The sequence below is a fragment of the Alexandromys fortis genome, unplaced genomic scaffold (genome assembly GCF_014885135.2).
Source record: "Alexandromys fortis isolate MF-2015 unplaced genomic scaffold, M_Fortis_MF-2015_v1.1 scaffold_51, whole genome shotgun sequence".
Taxonomy (NCBI): Eukaryota; Metazoa; Chordata; class Mammalia; order Rodentia; family Cricetidae; genus Alexandromys; species Alexandromys fortis.
In genome coordinates, this window is record NW_026067925.1 from 7,655,208 (window position 1) to 7,673,525 (window position 18,318).

At 51.6% G+C, this 18,318-nt stretch overlaps 1 protein-coding gene across 1 annotated transcript in view; it reads right to left on the reverse strand.

The window, feature by feature from the left end:
• Nucleotides 1-18,318, reverse strand: part of Coq8a (coenzyme Q8A) — a 28,185-nt gene that overhangs the window by 3,691 nt on the left and 6,176 nt on the right. The window contains exons 2-6 of the mRNA XM_050143078.1: nt 11,848-12,033; nt 8,767-9,156; nt 8,465-8,531; nt 4,097-4,171; nt 1,429-1,551 (exon numbers count right to left, since the gene is read on the reverse strand). Coding sequence (XP_049999035.1) covers nt 1,429-1,551; nt 4,097-4,171; nt 8,465-8,531; nt 8,767-9,156; nt 11,848-12,024 — 832 coding nt within the window. The 5' untranslated portion in view covers nt 12,025-12,033. The remainder of the gene's footprint in view (nt 1-1,428; nt 1,552-4,096; nt 4,172-8,464; nt 8,532-8,766; nt 9,157-11,847; nt 12,034-18,318) is intronic.

Consider the following 18,318-nt stretch of genomic DNA (forward strand, 5'->3'; position numbering starts at 1 on the left):
CACACAGGCCAATAGGACTGCCCAGGTACCACTGACAGTGTGGCCTCCTGGGTAGGACCTGCCCTCACTCTGGGACCTGAAGCTCAGACACAGTGACAGACCCAGCCTCAGCTTCCTCCTGGGACACTGACTCCAGACTGGGACTCTAGGTGGGGCAGGGGGGTCTTTTGTGCTGGGATGGGCACTAATAAAGGCCAACCAATTCAAGACACAAGCCTTTGTAGACAGCTCACAGGAGCTTCCCATTCCACCTCCACACCTGCCTCCAGAAGAGCAGACAGGAGGCCTGAACTTATCTCTAAGACCTGAGAGGGAAGCAACGTTTTTATAACTAAGAAAATTTACATTGCCATAATCTGACAGACCACTTTGCTGTGCACTTCCTGCTTGCCTTATACTGCACAGACTACATGAACACATCTGTGGGTGGTTTAAATGAGAATGGTCCCAAAGGCTCACATACTGGAAAACTTGGTCCCCAGTTGATGGAGCTGTTTGGGCAGAATTAGGAGATGTGTCACTGGGGGTGAGCTGTGAGGTGTCAGAAACCATGGCATTCCCAGTTAGCGCTCCCCCCCCTCCCTGCACATGTACCAGTGCTGTGTCTGCCTGCCACGCTCCCCACCGTGATGGTTACGGACTCTAACCTTTGAAACTGTGCTTCCAATAAACTTTCTCCTAAGTCGCCTTAGTCATGCTGACATTGTAGCAATAAACAAGTAACTAAGACCGTTTCTTCCCTCCCCGTGCGCTTGTTTCTCAAAAGACCTGTGAGGGCCGACAGCCGCAGGGCACACACAGGTCCTCCCGGGTCTCACCAGTCTGCACCCTGCTTGCTTTTGGCCCTGTAGCACAGCTCCTGACCCTAGTAGCCAACTGAGTTTTTCTTCATTCCAGACACCGAACCACACCAGGCATGGTCTGAGCATCACTGGGCTTCAAGTATGTACTATCCACACACCTTCCAGAAAGCCTCTGCCCAGCTACGTGACCCTCAGGCAGCACCCAACATCAACACAACCCTGAGAGCTGAACCAGGTCAAGGCAGCAAGGCCACCTTGCTCTCACACCTTCCCATTCAGAGCCATCAGGGAGCCCAAGACTTCCCCCAGGGCAGCTCCTCCCCCTCACTCTGCCAACCCCGTCTTCTCTCTCTAAGGTCACACACTGGTCCACTAGCTCCCAGTGACCAACACAGCAGGGTGGCAGGGCCAGGCTGCCATGCTGAAATTAAAGACAACCCCTTGAGTTTCTCAAAATATCCACCCAGAGGCAAGAAATAGTCCTGGCTTCTACTGAAGATGATGTAGCTCTCCCCATGTCCCAGGACGGCCACAGCAGATCTCCTTCCCACACCTCCCCACTGTACCTTCCACCATCCACCCAACTCGGTGTCTATGGCAGTGCAGGGTTGAGCCCTCCACTCACCCTGGATGCTCAGCATCTGGCCCAGCTTCAGAGCTGCCCCGCGCACCTTGCACAGTGTACTCACGATACGCTCAGCATTCGCCTCTGACAGGAAGGGGCTAGAATCCAGCACGGCCTTCTTTCCTGAGGGGTCAACACAGATTCAGAGTTTAGGAAGGATGCCTGGGCACAGATGCTCGGGCAATATACACAATTGTTACATGTCCACAGAAACAGCAAGGACATTTTAAGTCCTTATGCACATCCTCCACAGCCCTTGAAGGCCAGGAAGGCCTCCCCTGCTAATGCGGCAAGCCTGGCAGGAGGGCCAGGAGACTCCTTAGCAGCATCCAGGAGACAACAGCCAAGCTTCCACCCTATCAGTCCTGGCTGCAGGGCAGGGTCTCTGGAGCACCAGTGGGTTGTGCACTGGCCACACGGGTCCTAGCTGCAGTAAGAACTCCATCCTCCAGTGTCAAGGACAGCACGGCCCTTGGGCATTTTCTCCCCTCTGCCCCGCCCCACAGCTTGGCTCATAGACAACCCCTTCCAGTACACGGGGGGGGGGGGGGGGCAGCAGTTGGGTGATGACTCTGGGGAGCTGACAGTGCCAGCTAGCATCAGTGTGGCCAAAGAGTATCACCACGCCTGCCCACATACCAAATGACCTGTGACAAGGTAGGAACAGGTCCAAACAGGGGTCTAAGCTGCCATATCCCTCTGTCCTTCGCAGCCCCTTGACATTCAGGAGCTTTGCTACCTTCTGTGAGCTGTTAGATCAGAGAAGCCCTCCTCAGCACCTGGCAGCTTCTTCAGCACATAGCCACAGGCTGGGAAGGCCAGGGGAGAGTATATAACAGCTGCCCTTACTAGACACAGCCCAGCTTGCCTGACAAGTCAGAGAGCAGGGCTTCCACGACAAGGGGAATGTATAGAGCCCTCAATTAGTCAGCTCCAGGGACAGACATGGTGAGGGCTTGGGCTCACTCCTTGGTGGAGAGTTCAAGATATGCAGGGTAGGAGGGTCACTCCACAGAAATCTGGGCTGCCCCAAGGACCCACAACCATGAAGTAGGACCAATCAGGATAACTGAGCCTAAAAGGGAGCCTGGCAACAGCAGAAGGCAGAGCCAAGAGTGAGGCAGCTCTCCTCTGTTCTCACCAGCCCCTGGGATATGAGAGGGAGGAAACCCAGGCAAGGCCACTAATCCCAGTGCAAAGGAAACTCCCTCCCCTCAGCTGAGTCCCCACCTCTTGGTACATGGAGATAGTGTTAGGCCCCACTGGGCTCTCCCAGGCATCTCCTCTCCAATGTGGACTGATCCTCAGACTAGAGGCATGTCTCCTACCCAGAACTGCCTGGGCCACCCAGGATAAGCCAGAAACGTGGTGGTATACCCAATGCAAGACGTAGCCTCCCAGGCTAGCCTGGACAGCATCCTCAAGGTCAAGACATGCTAGGTATATTAGGAAGCCAGGGGAGGTCGGGATCTGCCCATGGCCACTTATCCTGGCCGAAGCCTCTGGACCTACTGGCAGAGTTAATGTAATCTAAGCCACAATCACCACAGTCCCTAAAAAAAGACACCAGCTAGGCCCTTGGAGCCAGGATGGCCCCTGCTCCACTTAGACGAAGTAGGGTGGAAAGCAGACAGCAGGGGGTGCTGGCTCTTGGAAAGGCTGGCTTCTCATCCAGAGAAACACAGGCTTCACGCCCCCAAGTACTTCAGCACCAGCACTAAAAATACCCATGCTAAATCCCTTTCCCAGGCCCTTTCCAAGGTCATACAAGGTGTCCATCCTAGGACTGGACCTGGGGGACATGCCTGTGCCCTCTTTCCAGAAGAGAGAAGCCCTTGAGTGGAGTACTGCCTGGGAGGCTGGTAGGAGCATGGACAGTGGGTATCACGAGGCCCCGTGAATAGGGATGAAATCCCTGAGGAACCTTGATGAGGCTGCAGTCCTTGAGTAGGACCAGGGCAAAGAGTGCTCAGCCCTGACCCCCTAATGACCCTGCTGGGTGAACTCCCAGGCATCTCCCCTCGGAGAGGGGCTCATATGGCATCCTACGGCTCCTTTCCCATCCAGTATCTCAAGCATCAAGAAAGCCCTAGGTTTTGTGGGCCTGAATGCAGAACATCCCTAGACTGGTGTTGCAGGCAAGCCTGGCAGACCTGCTCCTGGGAGGCAGAAAGAGAAGTGGTATGATCTTTGTCTCAGAGACCAATAGTCTCTGGAATGGTACCAGTCTCTGTGGGTCATAGTCAACAAGGGGGGACGACACAGTGGTCCTGTCCCAGATGCCCACATCCCTAATCCACAGGGAAGGAGGGAGTTCTGTGCATCTGACTTAGCCAGACTGCAGTTCAGAAGCTCCTGGGGAGCAGGGCAGGAAGGGTGGGTACGCAGGTGCGCAGTGGGTATGAAGGTGCATTGCTGGGGGTGGCATTGGGGGTGGGCAGCCGAGGAGCCAGAGGGGCTGGGCGATGAGCTGCAGATGAAGGGGAAAACAACCTCCAATGCTCCGACTCTCAAGCAAGTCACTCAACCCCAGAAACACCGTCTGCATGAACTCAAGCCCTGAAAGGGGTTCCTGCAGCTGGGACATGAGGTGGGTCCTGGTGGCTGACGTTCCTGGAGCAGAGGTGGGCTGGAGGCTAGAACTCCTAAGGCCATCCACCCTTCTCACCTGTGGAGTTCTCGGAACGCAGACTCTTCTTGGCAACTTCAGCCAGTGCTCCAAAGCCCAGACCTACAGCCAGACCTGGAAGGATGAGAAAGAAAGCAGATGTTTGAGTGGCTGGGACCACCCAGCCTCCAAGCCTGGTCAGAAGCAGGCGGATACTACAGTGTACTGGGCCTTGCTAGGCGCCTCACCATCCTGAAGCGGGGTAAGTAAGGAGGACACACACAGGTGGTTCTAGAAGAACTGAGCTCGGGACAAGCACTTCCCATGAGGCTGCACCTCTCTCCACGAACACCTTTGACAACTTACACACTCACGGGAGCACAGACAGACTCCATGCTGGAAGGGACCAGGACGAAAAGGAAGATGGCAATACTACCATAGACTTCAAGTCTGCAAGAGGGTCCGTAGCCTTGAAATTTCTAACCTTTCACTGTTGCAACATAAAACAGCTAGCAGTGAAAGCTGGGGCGTTCCACAGCAGCACGAACACGGGGTGTCCCAGCTGAAGCCCACAGAACAGACCTGCCCCACCTACACTCCCATGCTGGCAGCATTGGCAAAGTGAGAACAGTAGCCTTGGGCCCTGCCATCCCTCCCTGGCAGGCACTGCTAAATCTAAGCAGAGAACCGGGGAGTCTGTCTTAGACGCACACCTTCCTTGGAGCTCCCTTCTCAAGGCTGTCCAGGACAGGCAAACCACTCAGAGACACGGCGGGGTGTGGTGGTTCCCCAGCCTCTCTACAATAATAATTCATTAAAGAAAAAAATGGATTTACTGAAAAACTTATGAAAAAATTAAAGTGGGCACAACCACACATGCCTGTTACCCCAGCATTAGGAGGCAGAGGCAGGAGGTCAGCCACAGATGAAGGCCAGCCGGGGATATAAAGCAAATTCCAAGATATTCGGGGGCAAAAAAAAAAACAATAAATAAATAATTTTAAAAATGCAATTTAAAGCTAATTCTTTTACACATTTAGTAATGTGTCTTATCTGCCACTAGGTGGCAGTGCACGCTCCAACAACAAACAGCTCCTGCCTCAGAGGTCTAAGAATAAAGGTGGAAAGTGCCCATACTATCCAGTCCAGGGCGCAAGACCACCTGCCCACCCTAAACAATCAAGCCAGTGGTGACAGAAGAAGTTTCATGTTAGCTACATGTATTATTTTAAATTTTCTGGTAGCCCATTTTAAAAAGGTATGGAGAGATGGCTCAGCCGTTAAGAGCACTGCCTGCTCTTCCAAAGGTCCTGAGTTCAATTCCCAGCAACCACATGGTGGCTCACAACCATCTGTAATGAGGTCTGGTGCCCTCTTCTGGCCTGCAGGCACACACAGTGACAGAATATTGTATACATAATAAATAAATAAATAATTTTAAAAAATAAAAAGGTAGGCAGGATCATGGACAATGAATTCTAAATATTTAACCCAGTATATGTAAAATAGAGATCTTTATAAAAATTAAAGGGAGACACATGCACAGCACACCGTACCATGAGGCAGGACTAGCCAAACTGAAGAAGCCACAGCTCCTGTAATGCCCAGGGATGTGATTAAGACATCCCACCAGGATATGTTGGCGCACTGGGATGGAGGCGCTACTAAGGGTGCCTGGTGGGGCAGGTACCAGTGCTGTTCTAACACTCTGGAGGGCACTGGGCGCTAGAGTCCTGATTAAACATTAACTCCCCACCTTCCTCACCCTACCCAGCACAATATCTAACTTAGCTAGAGAAAGGAGAACAGGCAACGCTGACCTTCACCAATGTCCTTTCCATCTAGAGTCTTTTCTGCTGAGACCAGCCCACACAAAGGCAAATGACGTCACAGGTCATCAGCTTGTCCGGGCTGAACGTACAGCATTCAGAGCCCTCCTAAGCAGACCCTGGCTGGACTGAGCGCTGTGTCAAACTGTTCCTGGCTGTTTCTGGGCTCCTAGGCAAAGCACAAACTCTACCGTGGAGAGGACTGTTACTAAACAAGCGAGTGAAAGAGCCTTCCAGGAAGGAGGCCTCAGGCTCCGCAGCAGCAGGCCCAGGAGCTGCCAATTGAGGGACAGGCTCCTTGCAGCAGGCAAACCAGGAGGTAAAAACAAACTGACCCAGGCAGCAATCGTGATCTTGACCTCCCCAGTTCTACAAACCCAAAATAAACTGCACCTCGCACTCAGGCCTGGTGCCACGTTATTCCTGGAATCCCCTGCCCAGCAGCCTTCATCCAGAGCTAGGTGGACCTGGGGTGATGGACTGGGATGAGGGGAACCTCAGCTGTCATTTCCTGCCACTGTCAGGTCCCTGCTTCTGCACCCAAGAACCTGTCCTACTGTGATGCACGGTCTAGAAGGCCTTCTGCACCCAAGAACCTGTCCTACTGTGATGCACGGTCTAGAAGGCCGCTGTCTACGTTTCACCCGACTGTTGGCAGCCTTCCTCCTGGCCTGTCATAGCACACGGCCCAGGCACAGCACGCTCCCAGTATTTTTCTCAGGAAAGACAGTGTTGCTGTCAAAAAAGGGAAGTGACAGGACACAGAGCTCCCATGCAGGCAAAGCAGAGGCTCAGTGGGCCTGTGTCCAGTCGGGACCCTCTTCTGGCACCTCAGGAGCCCCACCCAGCCCCCTTCTCAAGTCACCAGAGAAGCAATCACTCCACTTCCCCCTGTCACCAGAGGTAAAAAAAGCAAAACAACTTTCAACAACAGGGTCCTTCAGGAGCAGGAAGGGACAGCAGGAACAGCTGGTCACTCCTGTGCTGCTGGCTCTGCCTGCTCAAACTCCAGGGCCTGTTTACTAAGCAAGGCTGAAAGAGGCCTCCACAGAAGCGGCCATATAACAGCACTGCAGTATCAGGCACCGCAGACTAGGCCCTGCATTTATCCCTTCCTTTCTTCTTTTTTTTTTTTTTTTTCAGGATGAAATCCAGGGTCTTGTGTGTGCTAGGCAAGGTCGCTACCCATGGAACCACATCCTCAGCCCTAAGTTCCACTTTAATTAACACACATGCTCACTCAGTCTGTTAAGAAATCCACACAGAACTGACAGATGGACATGGGTCATATCCTTTGCTTCTAGGTATCTAACAGTCTCCTAGAAGAATACCTGGCATTCAACAGCATTCTCAACCCCAGGAAAGTCAGGGTTCTGGGACAGGAGCCACAGTCCAGGTACAGGAGGAAGAAGAACAAAAAGGAGGGGGAAGCACCCCAAGGTTTCTTCCCCAGGACCTCGGGACCTAGCCTCCTGTTCCGGAACTGTAGAGGATGGGAAGACCTGAAAGGGTCTCTGATGGCTACATGTGAAGGGAGGGACCTGGTTATGAGACAGGCAGCTCAGATGTTCCCAAATATCTCAAATATCCCTCCTCTGTAAGTGCACAGAAAAGCAGCGGCCCCACTGGATCCTTGAGGGTCTGTTATTCCCAGCCTGTTCCTGGTCCAATTCCTGACCAATACAAGCTGAAGAGTTTGCTATACTATACACCACAACCACCATGGTGTACTGCTCCCCTGCAGGCCCAGAGACAGTCGAATGAACAGAGCGTGAACCTTCTGAGACTTCCTGCTGTTTCTGTCACGTTTTGCCAACAGTGAAGAAATGGGAAGAAAGGCAATGGATACAGATAGAATAGAGAAGAGAGCGCATTTCCTGCCCGCCCCCCTCCCCAGCGACACAACGCCAGCAGCATCATAACCCATCACACCTGTTATGAACCTAGCCATCTGGTCAAGCCCAACATGTGAAACAAGCCATCAAAACTATTCTTCCGTAGTTTACACTGCCTGGAGAACCTGCTGAGAACAGCTAACCCTTAATAAACAGTACCACCAGAAGCCCAGGTCAGGGCACCCCCTGCCAATGGCCAGCATTCCTAACAGGATCTCTGCAGGTGAGCAATGGGTACACACCTACAGCATCGAGCAGAGGTGTGGCAGGTTTACATGAGAGCAAGGGCAAACCAAGTCCCCAGCGTTGTAGCCAACTGAATGGCTTTAACTGACAGCAACGAAGGGCCACAGCTGAAGGCCAAGTGAAGTGCCTGTACTCACGGCCAGTCTCCTTCCTGCAAAGACGACCCTGAGCAAGGCCTGCCAAGTAGTCCAAGCTGTAGCTCATGGCAAGATTCAGCCACACAGCAGGCCCAGGGATCAGTCAAGATGGGGCTAGAATCCAGTAACCAGGTGATCACCCATGAGAACACCCAGACCCATAGCTAGTTCATGGCAATGCTGCCACATGCTCCCCGGTACTGGCACATGGCTTGATTCCCAACCACTTCCACCTTAATGTACAGTGGCCACCTCCGCCAACCAGGACAAACAAGGCCGGGCAGTAGGGGAGGGGCAGCACAGGGAATGTGGCCACCTCACCTCCAAAGTTGGCCAACCGCCCAATCCGGGTAACAGGCACCTTCCGCTCCCGAGCCCGCTCACTGAGCTGGAGGGAAAAAACAAAAGAAACCCATGGAGTTGACAAAACTGACAAATGAGACAAGGCAACGTGAGGCCCGTGCTGCCTGTACCCCGTCTCCACCCCCACTGGCAGCACTGTACCAAAGGCCTCCCTAGTCCTTAAGACACAGCATCCCAAAGTTTGGGGCAAAATAAAAGCCAACTCCAGCCCCAATGGAAGTGGGAACCACCTAGGTCCATCCACGCTGCCTCAGACCCACCATCTGCTTGTGTGGTTTGCTCTCAGGGCGAGCCTTGGCCTGTCGGGCCTTCTCAATGTCTTCAGCTGTGAGGCCCCCTACAGGGGACTGGTCCTGGTGGAAGAATCTTCGCTGGATGCCATTGGCCAAGAACAAGTCTCTGGAATCTCCAAAGAGCCTCCCATTGACTCTGCCCATAGGGGAGGTGGCTTGTCCCGAGAGCCCCGCTTCCCTGAAGGGTCCACTGGAAACGTAGGTGGGAGCTGGGCCCTCACTATGAGCATGACCCAGGGATGAAGACAAGGACTGGTCCAGGGAGGCTCCAGCAGCCTGTGGGGTGGAGAACGGAACCTCAGCTTCCAGATCTTCAAAGTTCTCAGTGGCATACGGATCTTCATGCTTATCCTGACCCTGCGAAGAACAAAGGCCAGCGTGAGGTGCAGGACTTGTCTGGAACTCCTCCTGAGGGTGCTGCATGTGACTGCCAACAAACCCTCTAACACTCCAAAGCTAATGCTGTATCTCAGACTGGCGGTCCCCTGCACAGCCTAGGAGGCAGCAGAGAGCTCCAGCCTGCTTCTTCCAGAACTCTGCTGTGATATCAGCAGGCGGCTATGCACACCACTGAGCACCCCAACAGGGCCAAGGAAGAGGCACAGGACACTAGCGATGAGTTCCTTACCTATAAAGCAGACCCAACACCAAGTCCATGGGGCTTTTAGGAGAGAACCCAGTACAAAAGACAAGGAAAGCTTGCAGAAGTGTAACAGACCAGTGAGTGATAAAAGGAGCCACAGATGGAGACCACTGGGTTCTGCAACACCTCACTACAGACAGACCCTCCCATCAGCCCTGGTGTGCAGCTGAGATGTTCCTGCCAGAGGTAGTCAGAGCCTGGCTGTCCTTGTGAATTTGAGACATGGAGAAAGGGGCAGAGGACACCCTGTGTTTCCTTTGTAAGTTATAGGTTCAAACACCAACCCGGATTCATTCTGATTTTTAACCTTGAATGAACTGGACAAGTTCCTAACCCTTCTCAGTGATGTCCACACCTGAAAATAGTGCTCCACTGTCAGACAGTGACAGAGTCTCAGCCGAGGCCCCAGAAACTACTGGTGAAGGGTATAACTAAATAGCACTGGGAGGGGGGGAGGCTATGGCCAGGTTCCTGGTTCAAATGAAATCTGAGCAAATGTCATTGCCTACATGCTGTTCACATGTCAAACAGCAACAGCAGGAGACCTGAAGCCCCGTGCTCAGCTCCTCAGATGCTGGTTTGTTCTCGACTAGGTGCTAAGGAAGCTAAGAATGTAAGCTGACGTGACTGGAAAAGGCCAGAAGGCAGCAGCAGAGCAGGGGTCCAAGCTGAGGGCCTGCTCTGCTGTCCAGAGTCACAGAGCAGAAGAAACAAGTGGCACTGGGATTCTAGGTGCTTCTCACACAGCAGGGAAGGCCTGGTACGGAGAGTCTGGAGCAGAACCCTCCTGTCCTACGACTCCCATGATACCCCTCAGTCTTGTGGAACTGCTCTTGAAGTAGCTGGAGGACCCCAGAGGCAACAAAGGACCCTATTGCCTGAAAGGGCCTGATGAACGAACGTGTGAATTAAGGGCCTGGAAGCTAGAGGCACACGGGTTCCCAGAGCAATCAGATCCCTCAGACTCGAGGGTGAAGAAAGGAACCCCAGACCCAAGTATTAAGGAGTGAAGGGGGGGCCTACTCCACGGCAGTGGGTTAATCCATTTTCTGCCTCTGGTGACTAAGGGAAGATGACCCTGCCTGTTACAGACTCTAGATATATAAAGGAACGGTAGGAGCAGGAGGCTGCCGGAGGAGGCCAGTCTAGCCGCAGTCTTACTTTGAAGTGACCTAGAGCACTGGAGCAAGTTCACCTTCCAGGCTTTCCAGGACCAACACCCAGGAGGACTGCCCTCACCCACCTCAACACCGGAGGACAAGAGCTGGGAGTCAAGACTAGGAAAGAACACAGATCTCATCCTATCACTTAGTATAAACCATGGGTCTTGTAACAACCTTAGCCTGAGCAACGGGAGCAAGCCTACAGACCTGCCCATCAACAGGAAAAGACCTCAAGTATAAAGGGCATAAAGACTTCTAAAAACGAAAGGCACCTGTATGGTGAGGAATACTGTATCACCCTAACACAGGAGGGAAGGGCCGGGAACCGTGGACCTAAAGCTAAGCAGAGGCTGGGACAGCCTCACACCTGGAGAAGCCTGAGACCTTTATCCAGAACCGAGGGCAAAAGTGATTGTTTAAGCCTCCCAATCTGTGGATTCTGTTATGGGAACAGTACCCTCATGGAGGAACCTCACCTGCCCTAGCATGACAACAGGACATGCCACAGGACAGTAAAGACAAAGGACAATCTCTGCCAAACAAATACAGGCACAGACACAGACACACGCACGCACATACAGCCAGGTCTATTCTGATACTGCTTTGGCTTTAAAACACCCCTTGATACAAGACGCTGAGGTTTCCTGGACAGAGGTAACCTTCGCCCCAACAACAGGAAGGAAAGTGGGGAGACAATGCTACCCTCACTAGGACTAGGATAGCTGCCACCCTGGGAGGGAGCACCTGTAGCCAACAACAAATGGGTCTTGGCTGAGGCTCAGCAAGCCTTGCCTATAGGAGGAGCCTTCAAAGGCTGAAGTTGAGCCAGGCTGATCTATACATGAGCCCTACGGTGGCCTCCACATCTGAAACCTACCCTGTAGCATGCTAGTACACGGAAGGTGATTACATCATGAGGATAAAGCCAGGAAACCAGGAAATGGGCCCTTAGCAGATGCCAAGTCTACTAGAGTCCTGTCTTGGGACTTGTCAGCCTCTAGAACTGTGACAAGTAAAAAGTATCATTTAAGCTTCCTAGTCTAGTATTCTAGTATAACAACCAGATTCTCACGTAAGTCCTAGCTTGCCCTAAAATGACACAGGACACACCAACCACTGTGCTCTTTAGTCTCAGCAACAAGACAGGATGTGTGTCCTGGCTCATGCCCCGGGCTCACTAAGGCTCCACATCTAGCTCTCTTCCTACCAGCACCCATGCCCATGCCGGACGGGGCCTCTCACCTGCACCTTCCCGAAGACCATGCCGATCTGCTCCACAGCAGTAGACTGCAGGGCCCTTGCCGCCAAGATGAGCTCCCCGCCAAGGCCCAAGTTCTGCAGGTGGGTTTCCACAGCTGCCTGGGTCAGCTTGGCAAGGCCTTTTGCCACCATGATGGCATCCCCCAACATAGCAGCCATCCTTCAGGGCTGGAAGAAAAGAGGCCAAATTAGGAAAAGGGATTACCACATCTGACTCACACTGACAGGTCCCCACCAGACTCTGAGCAGAAGGCAAACTGGTGGTTTGGTTTTTCCACTGATATTCCCTGTTGATTAAGGTGAACTGAAGGGAAGGAGGGGACCAGGGCCCAGGGCAACAGTCAGCACTACCGGGCACTTACCACACTGCCCATGTACTTCCTCCCCGGGGCCTCAAAAACACCTCAGAAAAACCTTGGTACGGACGTCAAAGAGCTGTGCAGAACCTGGCCTCAGCATGTGCACTAACTCCTAGTCTGATGCTCTTTCCTCTGAACCAAAAGGATATGACGAAGCAAAGGTGGCCCCTTCCCGAGCAGTTCCCTGCGGAGCCTAAGGGTCCATTCACGACAATGGTGCCGCTCTCCAGGCCTCACCTGCTGGGGGTACCGGGCTCTTAATGGCTGGTGGACTGCCCAGTGACACATAAGGCAGTTCCCCACAGACCAAGATGCTGAAAGGACCTCTGCAAGCCACAGGTCACTCCAGCGCTGAGAACACAGAGGCGCACAGATACACACACTGTAGAGGCTGGTGCCTGACCACTGCACGCGTCCTCACCCCCTTTCTCTACTGGCCATAGCAGAACGTTGGTCATTAACTACCCCTGAGGCATGGTGATGGAGTAAGATAAGTCCTGTTAGCAGATTGAAAGCTAAAGGAAAAACAGAAAAGCCAGAGATCCCCCTGGCCTCCACAGAGCACCTTGACCAGGGCAGGCAACAGAACTGGGCAGAGCAGCTAAGCAAAGGACATGGGGTCTGCTTTAAGTCAGACAAAGCCAGAAATCCTAAGAGGAGTGTGAATGTCACTTCAGACAGGGGACCCTGTAAGGTATGGGCTGAGCAGAGACCCTGCCGCACAAACAGCAGAAAAGTGGGCAGTCAAGGGGCCCTGCATTCCATCTTTTCACTGCATTTACTGCAAGAAGCACAGGTGGGGGGGGGGGGACAAGAGCACTGACGAGGGTCCCAACCAGAATGTGGGACACCTGAACATCAGTCCCTAGCCACTCCAAGGATTCCAGCGGATCTCTCAGTCTCAAGGCAGGACAGAAAGAGACCTTTATTTAAAAGGAGAACTGGGGGTAGGGGGTGGGGAGAGGGCTCATAGTTAAGAATACTTACTGCTCTCACTGAGAACCTGAGTTCAGTTCCTAGCACCCATGCACATACACAGAGACACACACACATGTACACACTCACTCAGACACACACACACACATGTACACACTCAGAGACACACACATGCACACACTCAGAGACACACATGCATGTCACTCACTCAGAGACACACACATGTGCATACTCAGAGACACACAAACAAAAGAAAAAAACTTAATTAAAAAATAAATTAAGAACAGTGAACCATGCTTTCCTTTCTACCAGAACAGTTATATATGAAATGTTAGTGAATTCCAAAATGGTGCCAATTGCTGCCCTAGATACTGGACCCCAGAGTCATGTGAAAGGAAAGACGGCCCCTTACAGGTTTCTGGGCACTGTGTGGCAGAACCCGTTTTCCTCAAATCAGCAGTTATTGCTAACAAGCACAGCCCTGCTGTTTATGACCATGTAGATTTCAAAACCACTGTAGCTGTTCCATGGCCACCCCCTTGGGTAAACATTATTTACCCATCATGCAGGGGGTGTGCTGGGCCTCCCTTGCAGTACAAAGTGAACCAACCGTTCACACCCTTATCAACACAGGCAGTTTTTTGTAAAAGAGTCCCTGCCTCCAAGAACCAGAGTAGAGGTGAGAGGGCCAATGACTACCAGAAGGAAGCAGTCTCCACAGCTCTTCTCCTGGTTTTCACGTCTGGGGTCTTAAAGACCCTGTTTCTAATTCAACACAATCCTAAGGTGACCTATAATTCAACCCTGCCAGGCACTCAGTTAAGAGGCATTTACATCAATTCCATCAAAAGCCCAGGAACCCTTTTTACAACACAAGAACCATACCAGCACCACGATTTCATCTACACGGATTAGAGCCCGTTACCCTCCCTACTCTACCCTGCGCCAACCCTGACACAGTACCCTGCTGGTTTAGGGACCCTGTCCCTGAGTAAATGTTCTTCTCTGAGGAGAACAAAAGATCCAGTCACCCCAAGCAGGAAAAGAGGATAGACAGTCCTCACACTTGGAGAAAACACTAGCAAGGGACCATGCTAACATCCTTCACTCCTATCTCCCATTGTACTTGGCTTGACCTGCAGCCCTGGGTCAATGTGTCCTAGCCATGTGCCCCTAGCATGCAAGCACATTTAAAACGGGCAACAACACCAAGGGAGCATCAGCAATAAGGTACCTGCCTAAGTGGAAAATACTATCCCAGAGCCTAGACATGAGCCCCAGTCCTGCCACCCCCAAACTGTGTGACTCAGACTCTTATATGCCTTCTGGTCCTAATGTGTTAAATTTCTATCAGGAAAGTAAAGACAGTCTGAAAAAAGACAGAACTCCAACGAATGAAACCTCCCGCCCAAGGCAGAGACTGAGAAAGAAGCACGGGGTAGCCCAGAGGCAAGTGACCCAAGCTCTAGAGGTTTTCCTGCGGACCATCATTTACCAACCTTCCTAAAATCCTTCCAGAGCTACCTCCTGGAGCCAAGGCTCAGCTGGAAGTTATCTAGGGCACTGGGGCCTTCAAATAAAGTCTCCAGGACTGACAAACATGCCCAAGAGATTCAGAGCTGGCCAAATACATAAAGACATACCAGCAGGAAAGGAAGCAGTATTCTGATGAGTACGATAAGCCAATAAGCACAAAGCTAACAAAAGCATCAGTACCCATCCACTGGAGACGCACGTGGAGAAGGGGCAGGAAGGTGGTCATGCGTACCCCCACTTCATAGCCAGGACATACCAGCCTGTCACTGTTCTCATGGAGTGAGAGCAAGCTGAGGATGGCATATGAAGATTTACCAAAGGGCATCAGACAATGCCCTTCACAACTACAGGGCATCACAGGTGAGCTCCCAAGCCAGCAAAGCTGTGGTATTCACACCATCCTCCGGCCCCTCCCTGTCGCAGCTGCCAGTAAAGACTTGGAATGGCTGGGATAAGAACCTAAATAGCACACTGCACAGAAAGTCCTCAGCCCTGGGACGCGTTCTCCAAAACAGGCAGCATGAGTCTTCTAGCACACATGCCTCCTCAGGGTCCCTCAGGCACTTCAAGCTCGCATGTCTAAAGTCAGCCTTGACACTCTAGCCCATACAGTAGCCATACTCATCACTGTCTTGTCTTGGCCTGTCCACGCATTCCCAGGCTGCCGGCCAGAGCAATGTCTTTTTCAAAAATGTCCTGTCTAAGTATTCCCGCACCCCATGGCTTCTCTGAGATCCCTAAGATGCAGAAAGAGCCTTCCTGACCTAGCCCTCTCAGCCTTGCCAGCTGCAGGCTTACTATGCTCCCTCCACCGAATGTGGTCCAGCCTGGCTAAGCCATTCCTGGACTTCAGGAAGGACCCTTTTAAAGGCCTGGGCTCCCTATACAAAGGGGTCGAGGTGCATTTCCTCCCTCCTCAGGTGTCCCAGCTTCCTGGACCAGCATGCCTCTGCGCCATGATCATGCTCTCTGAATCTGTCTACAACCATCTCACTAGAGGCTGTTAATCACAGGACAAGAACCACTTCTATCTTTCTGTATACCCGCCTGGTCCTCCAGCTCCAAGCAGTAGTTTACAGTGATAAATACCTAGCAAATGAAAAACTTTAGCTAGTCCCTCTAAAGCTTCAGAAAGTCTGGCATTTGCAAAATTGGCTCAAACCTGCTCACAGCTTTGACCCACAAATGGCAATCCAAAGTTTCAAAAGTTCCTGGGATGGTTTGAGGCAGAAGGAGCTGGAGGGTTTCTGAGAGAGCTGGCCATACCCTGGGGCTTCTGGGTTTCCAGCAAGGTATCATGTGCCAATGAAGCTGCCAACTTTGAGAGCCCTCGTCTTCCAGAAAAGAAGGAAGAGGAACAGGGGTGACTGGCATCCAACACTAAGCAGGAAGCCTCCACAAAGAGACATTTCTAGATTTTCCTCCTGCTTCTGTCTCCCAAAGCCTGCCTTTGCCACTAGGTAAAAGCCTTCTGTTGCTCCTTCTTTTTCCATGATTCCTTCAAGGCCTTGAAAAAGGGAACCATAAGGGATTGTACTCCAAGACGATGAGCCAGCCACCAAGAACTGTCAAGACTTTCACTTCAAGCATTCTTTGCCAAGGACCACCAAAGACCTCTGGGAGGTCCCATAGGGTGGTGAGTGGTCTGTGCCCTCTTCCAGTGAAGAGCCTTCTTTTCCTTTTGGGCATGGCACATCATTTCAATCCTTCATGGGAACCGAAAAGTTCCATCATATCCTCAACATTTTTCCTGTTCTGACAAAAAGGGAAACTAAATGACTGTTTCCTCCAAGGACTCAGAAGTAGAACTGCATTAGAGTAAGCAAACTTCAGAACCAAAACTCACAAATCACTATGGACTGGATTTGTCCTTCGCCTACACTTTTAAAAATCACACATCAAGGACCATTAGTCATACACCTTGGTCACCGAGCTCCAGGCCTCTGTCTGCAGGGCAAGCAAGCAATGTCCTAACGCGCTACCAGCTTTCAAAGGTAAACTCAATACTAGATACTAGGAAAGAGAAAACAGTGGGCAAGAAAGGACTTCTGCTCCCCACATCAGACAGCAACAGCGGACTTCACCACGGAGCAGGCCTCTGCGAGGGTTTGTCTCTATCTGTTTCTGCAGGCTCCCATTCCCCACACAGGGCCCCGCACCAGGAACTCTCTGCCCCCTTCTCTTTCCCCAGGCACTCTGTCTGATACCAATCCAAAAATCCCACCAAACCCCTCGAAGTCCATTTCTTTAAAAGTGGATGTGTGTGGTAATGTATTTAAGAATGGGAGTCACAGCACTACTGGAAGTGGGCTAGGTGAGTTCCTAGTCACTTGCTACTCCTGTGGTAAAGAAACCACGACTGAAAGCATCCAATCACAGCCCATCATTGAGGGAAGGCAAGGCATGAACTCAAGTAGGGAAGTAAGCTGGGTCAGGAACTGAGGCAGAGACATGGAGGGATTCTGCTTACTGGCTTGCTCCTCAGGATTTGCTCAGCCTGCTTTCTCATACAAGGCAGAAGGCCCACCTGCCCAGGGTGACACTGTGCACAGTGGACTGGGCCCTTCTCTAGCAATCAGCAGTAAAAACAATACTCCAACAGGCTTGTGTACAGGCCAGTCTCATGGAGACATCTTCCCAATTAAGACTGTCAGATAAGTCTAGGTTTGGGTCAAGTTGAAAAAAAAAAAAAAATATATATATATATATATACATACATACATACATACATACATACATCAGCACAGTGAGTAGCAGTACATGCATGGGATGAGGTGGTGTGATGATTTAAATGACACTAGAAAAAGTATTTGTTGACAAATAAGAGTATATTGCATTGTCCCATGGAGAAAAAAAATACCATCACAGAACATTTAAAAGCATGAGATTTTCTCTGGGTGGTGAGTTGTTAGATTCTCCTGGAAATTATTTATGTACTCTAAAATCTTCTAGAGAACATGTAGTATTTGAAAAAAAGAAAAGAAAAAACGATTCCATGTTCCTCTAGTGCCTATCCAGGGTAGAATGGGCAGTGATAAGGGACAGATGAAAGGCTAGAAATAACCTCTGAGTCCTTCGCTAGCCCTGTTCAGAGGACACCGGCCCCTAACTGACCAGGGTAGAATGGGCAGTGATAAGGGACAGATGAAAGGCTAGAAATAACCTCTGAGTCCTTCGCTAGCCCTGTTCAGAGGACACCGGCCCCTAACTGACCAGGGTAGAATGGGCAGTGGATAAGGGACAGATGAAAGGCTAGAAATAACCTCTGAGTCCTTCGCTAGCCCTGTTCAGAGGACACCGGCCCCTAACTGGCTGCCAGGCACACAGCCGTCTCTCTTTGGGAAATAAGGTTCAACTGCCCTTTTCAGAACTGTGGTAAGAAAAATCACTTGGCACAGACTCTTCCTCCCCATTGGCCCATCATCAAAAGGCAGAAATAGTTAATGAGCGCTAACTCTGCACACAAAGCCCCTGGTTTTCCTAATTTAGAGTCAAATAGCAAGTGCCGTGACCATATTTCCTCATCATGAAAGACACGAATGACTTGTGGTCCTTCAAGGCCAGATGGGGAAGCAAGCCAAGGCTCTGGGGCCATACCTAGCCTCACCGGCGTGCCTGGAAG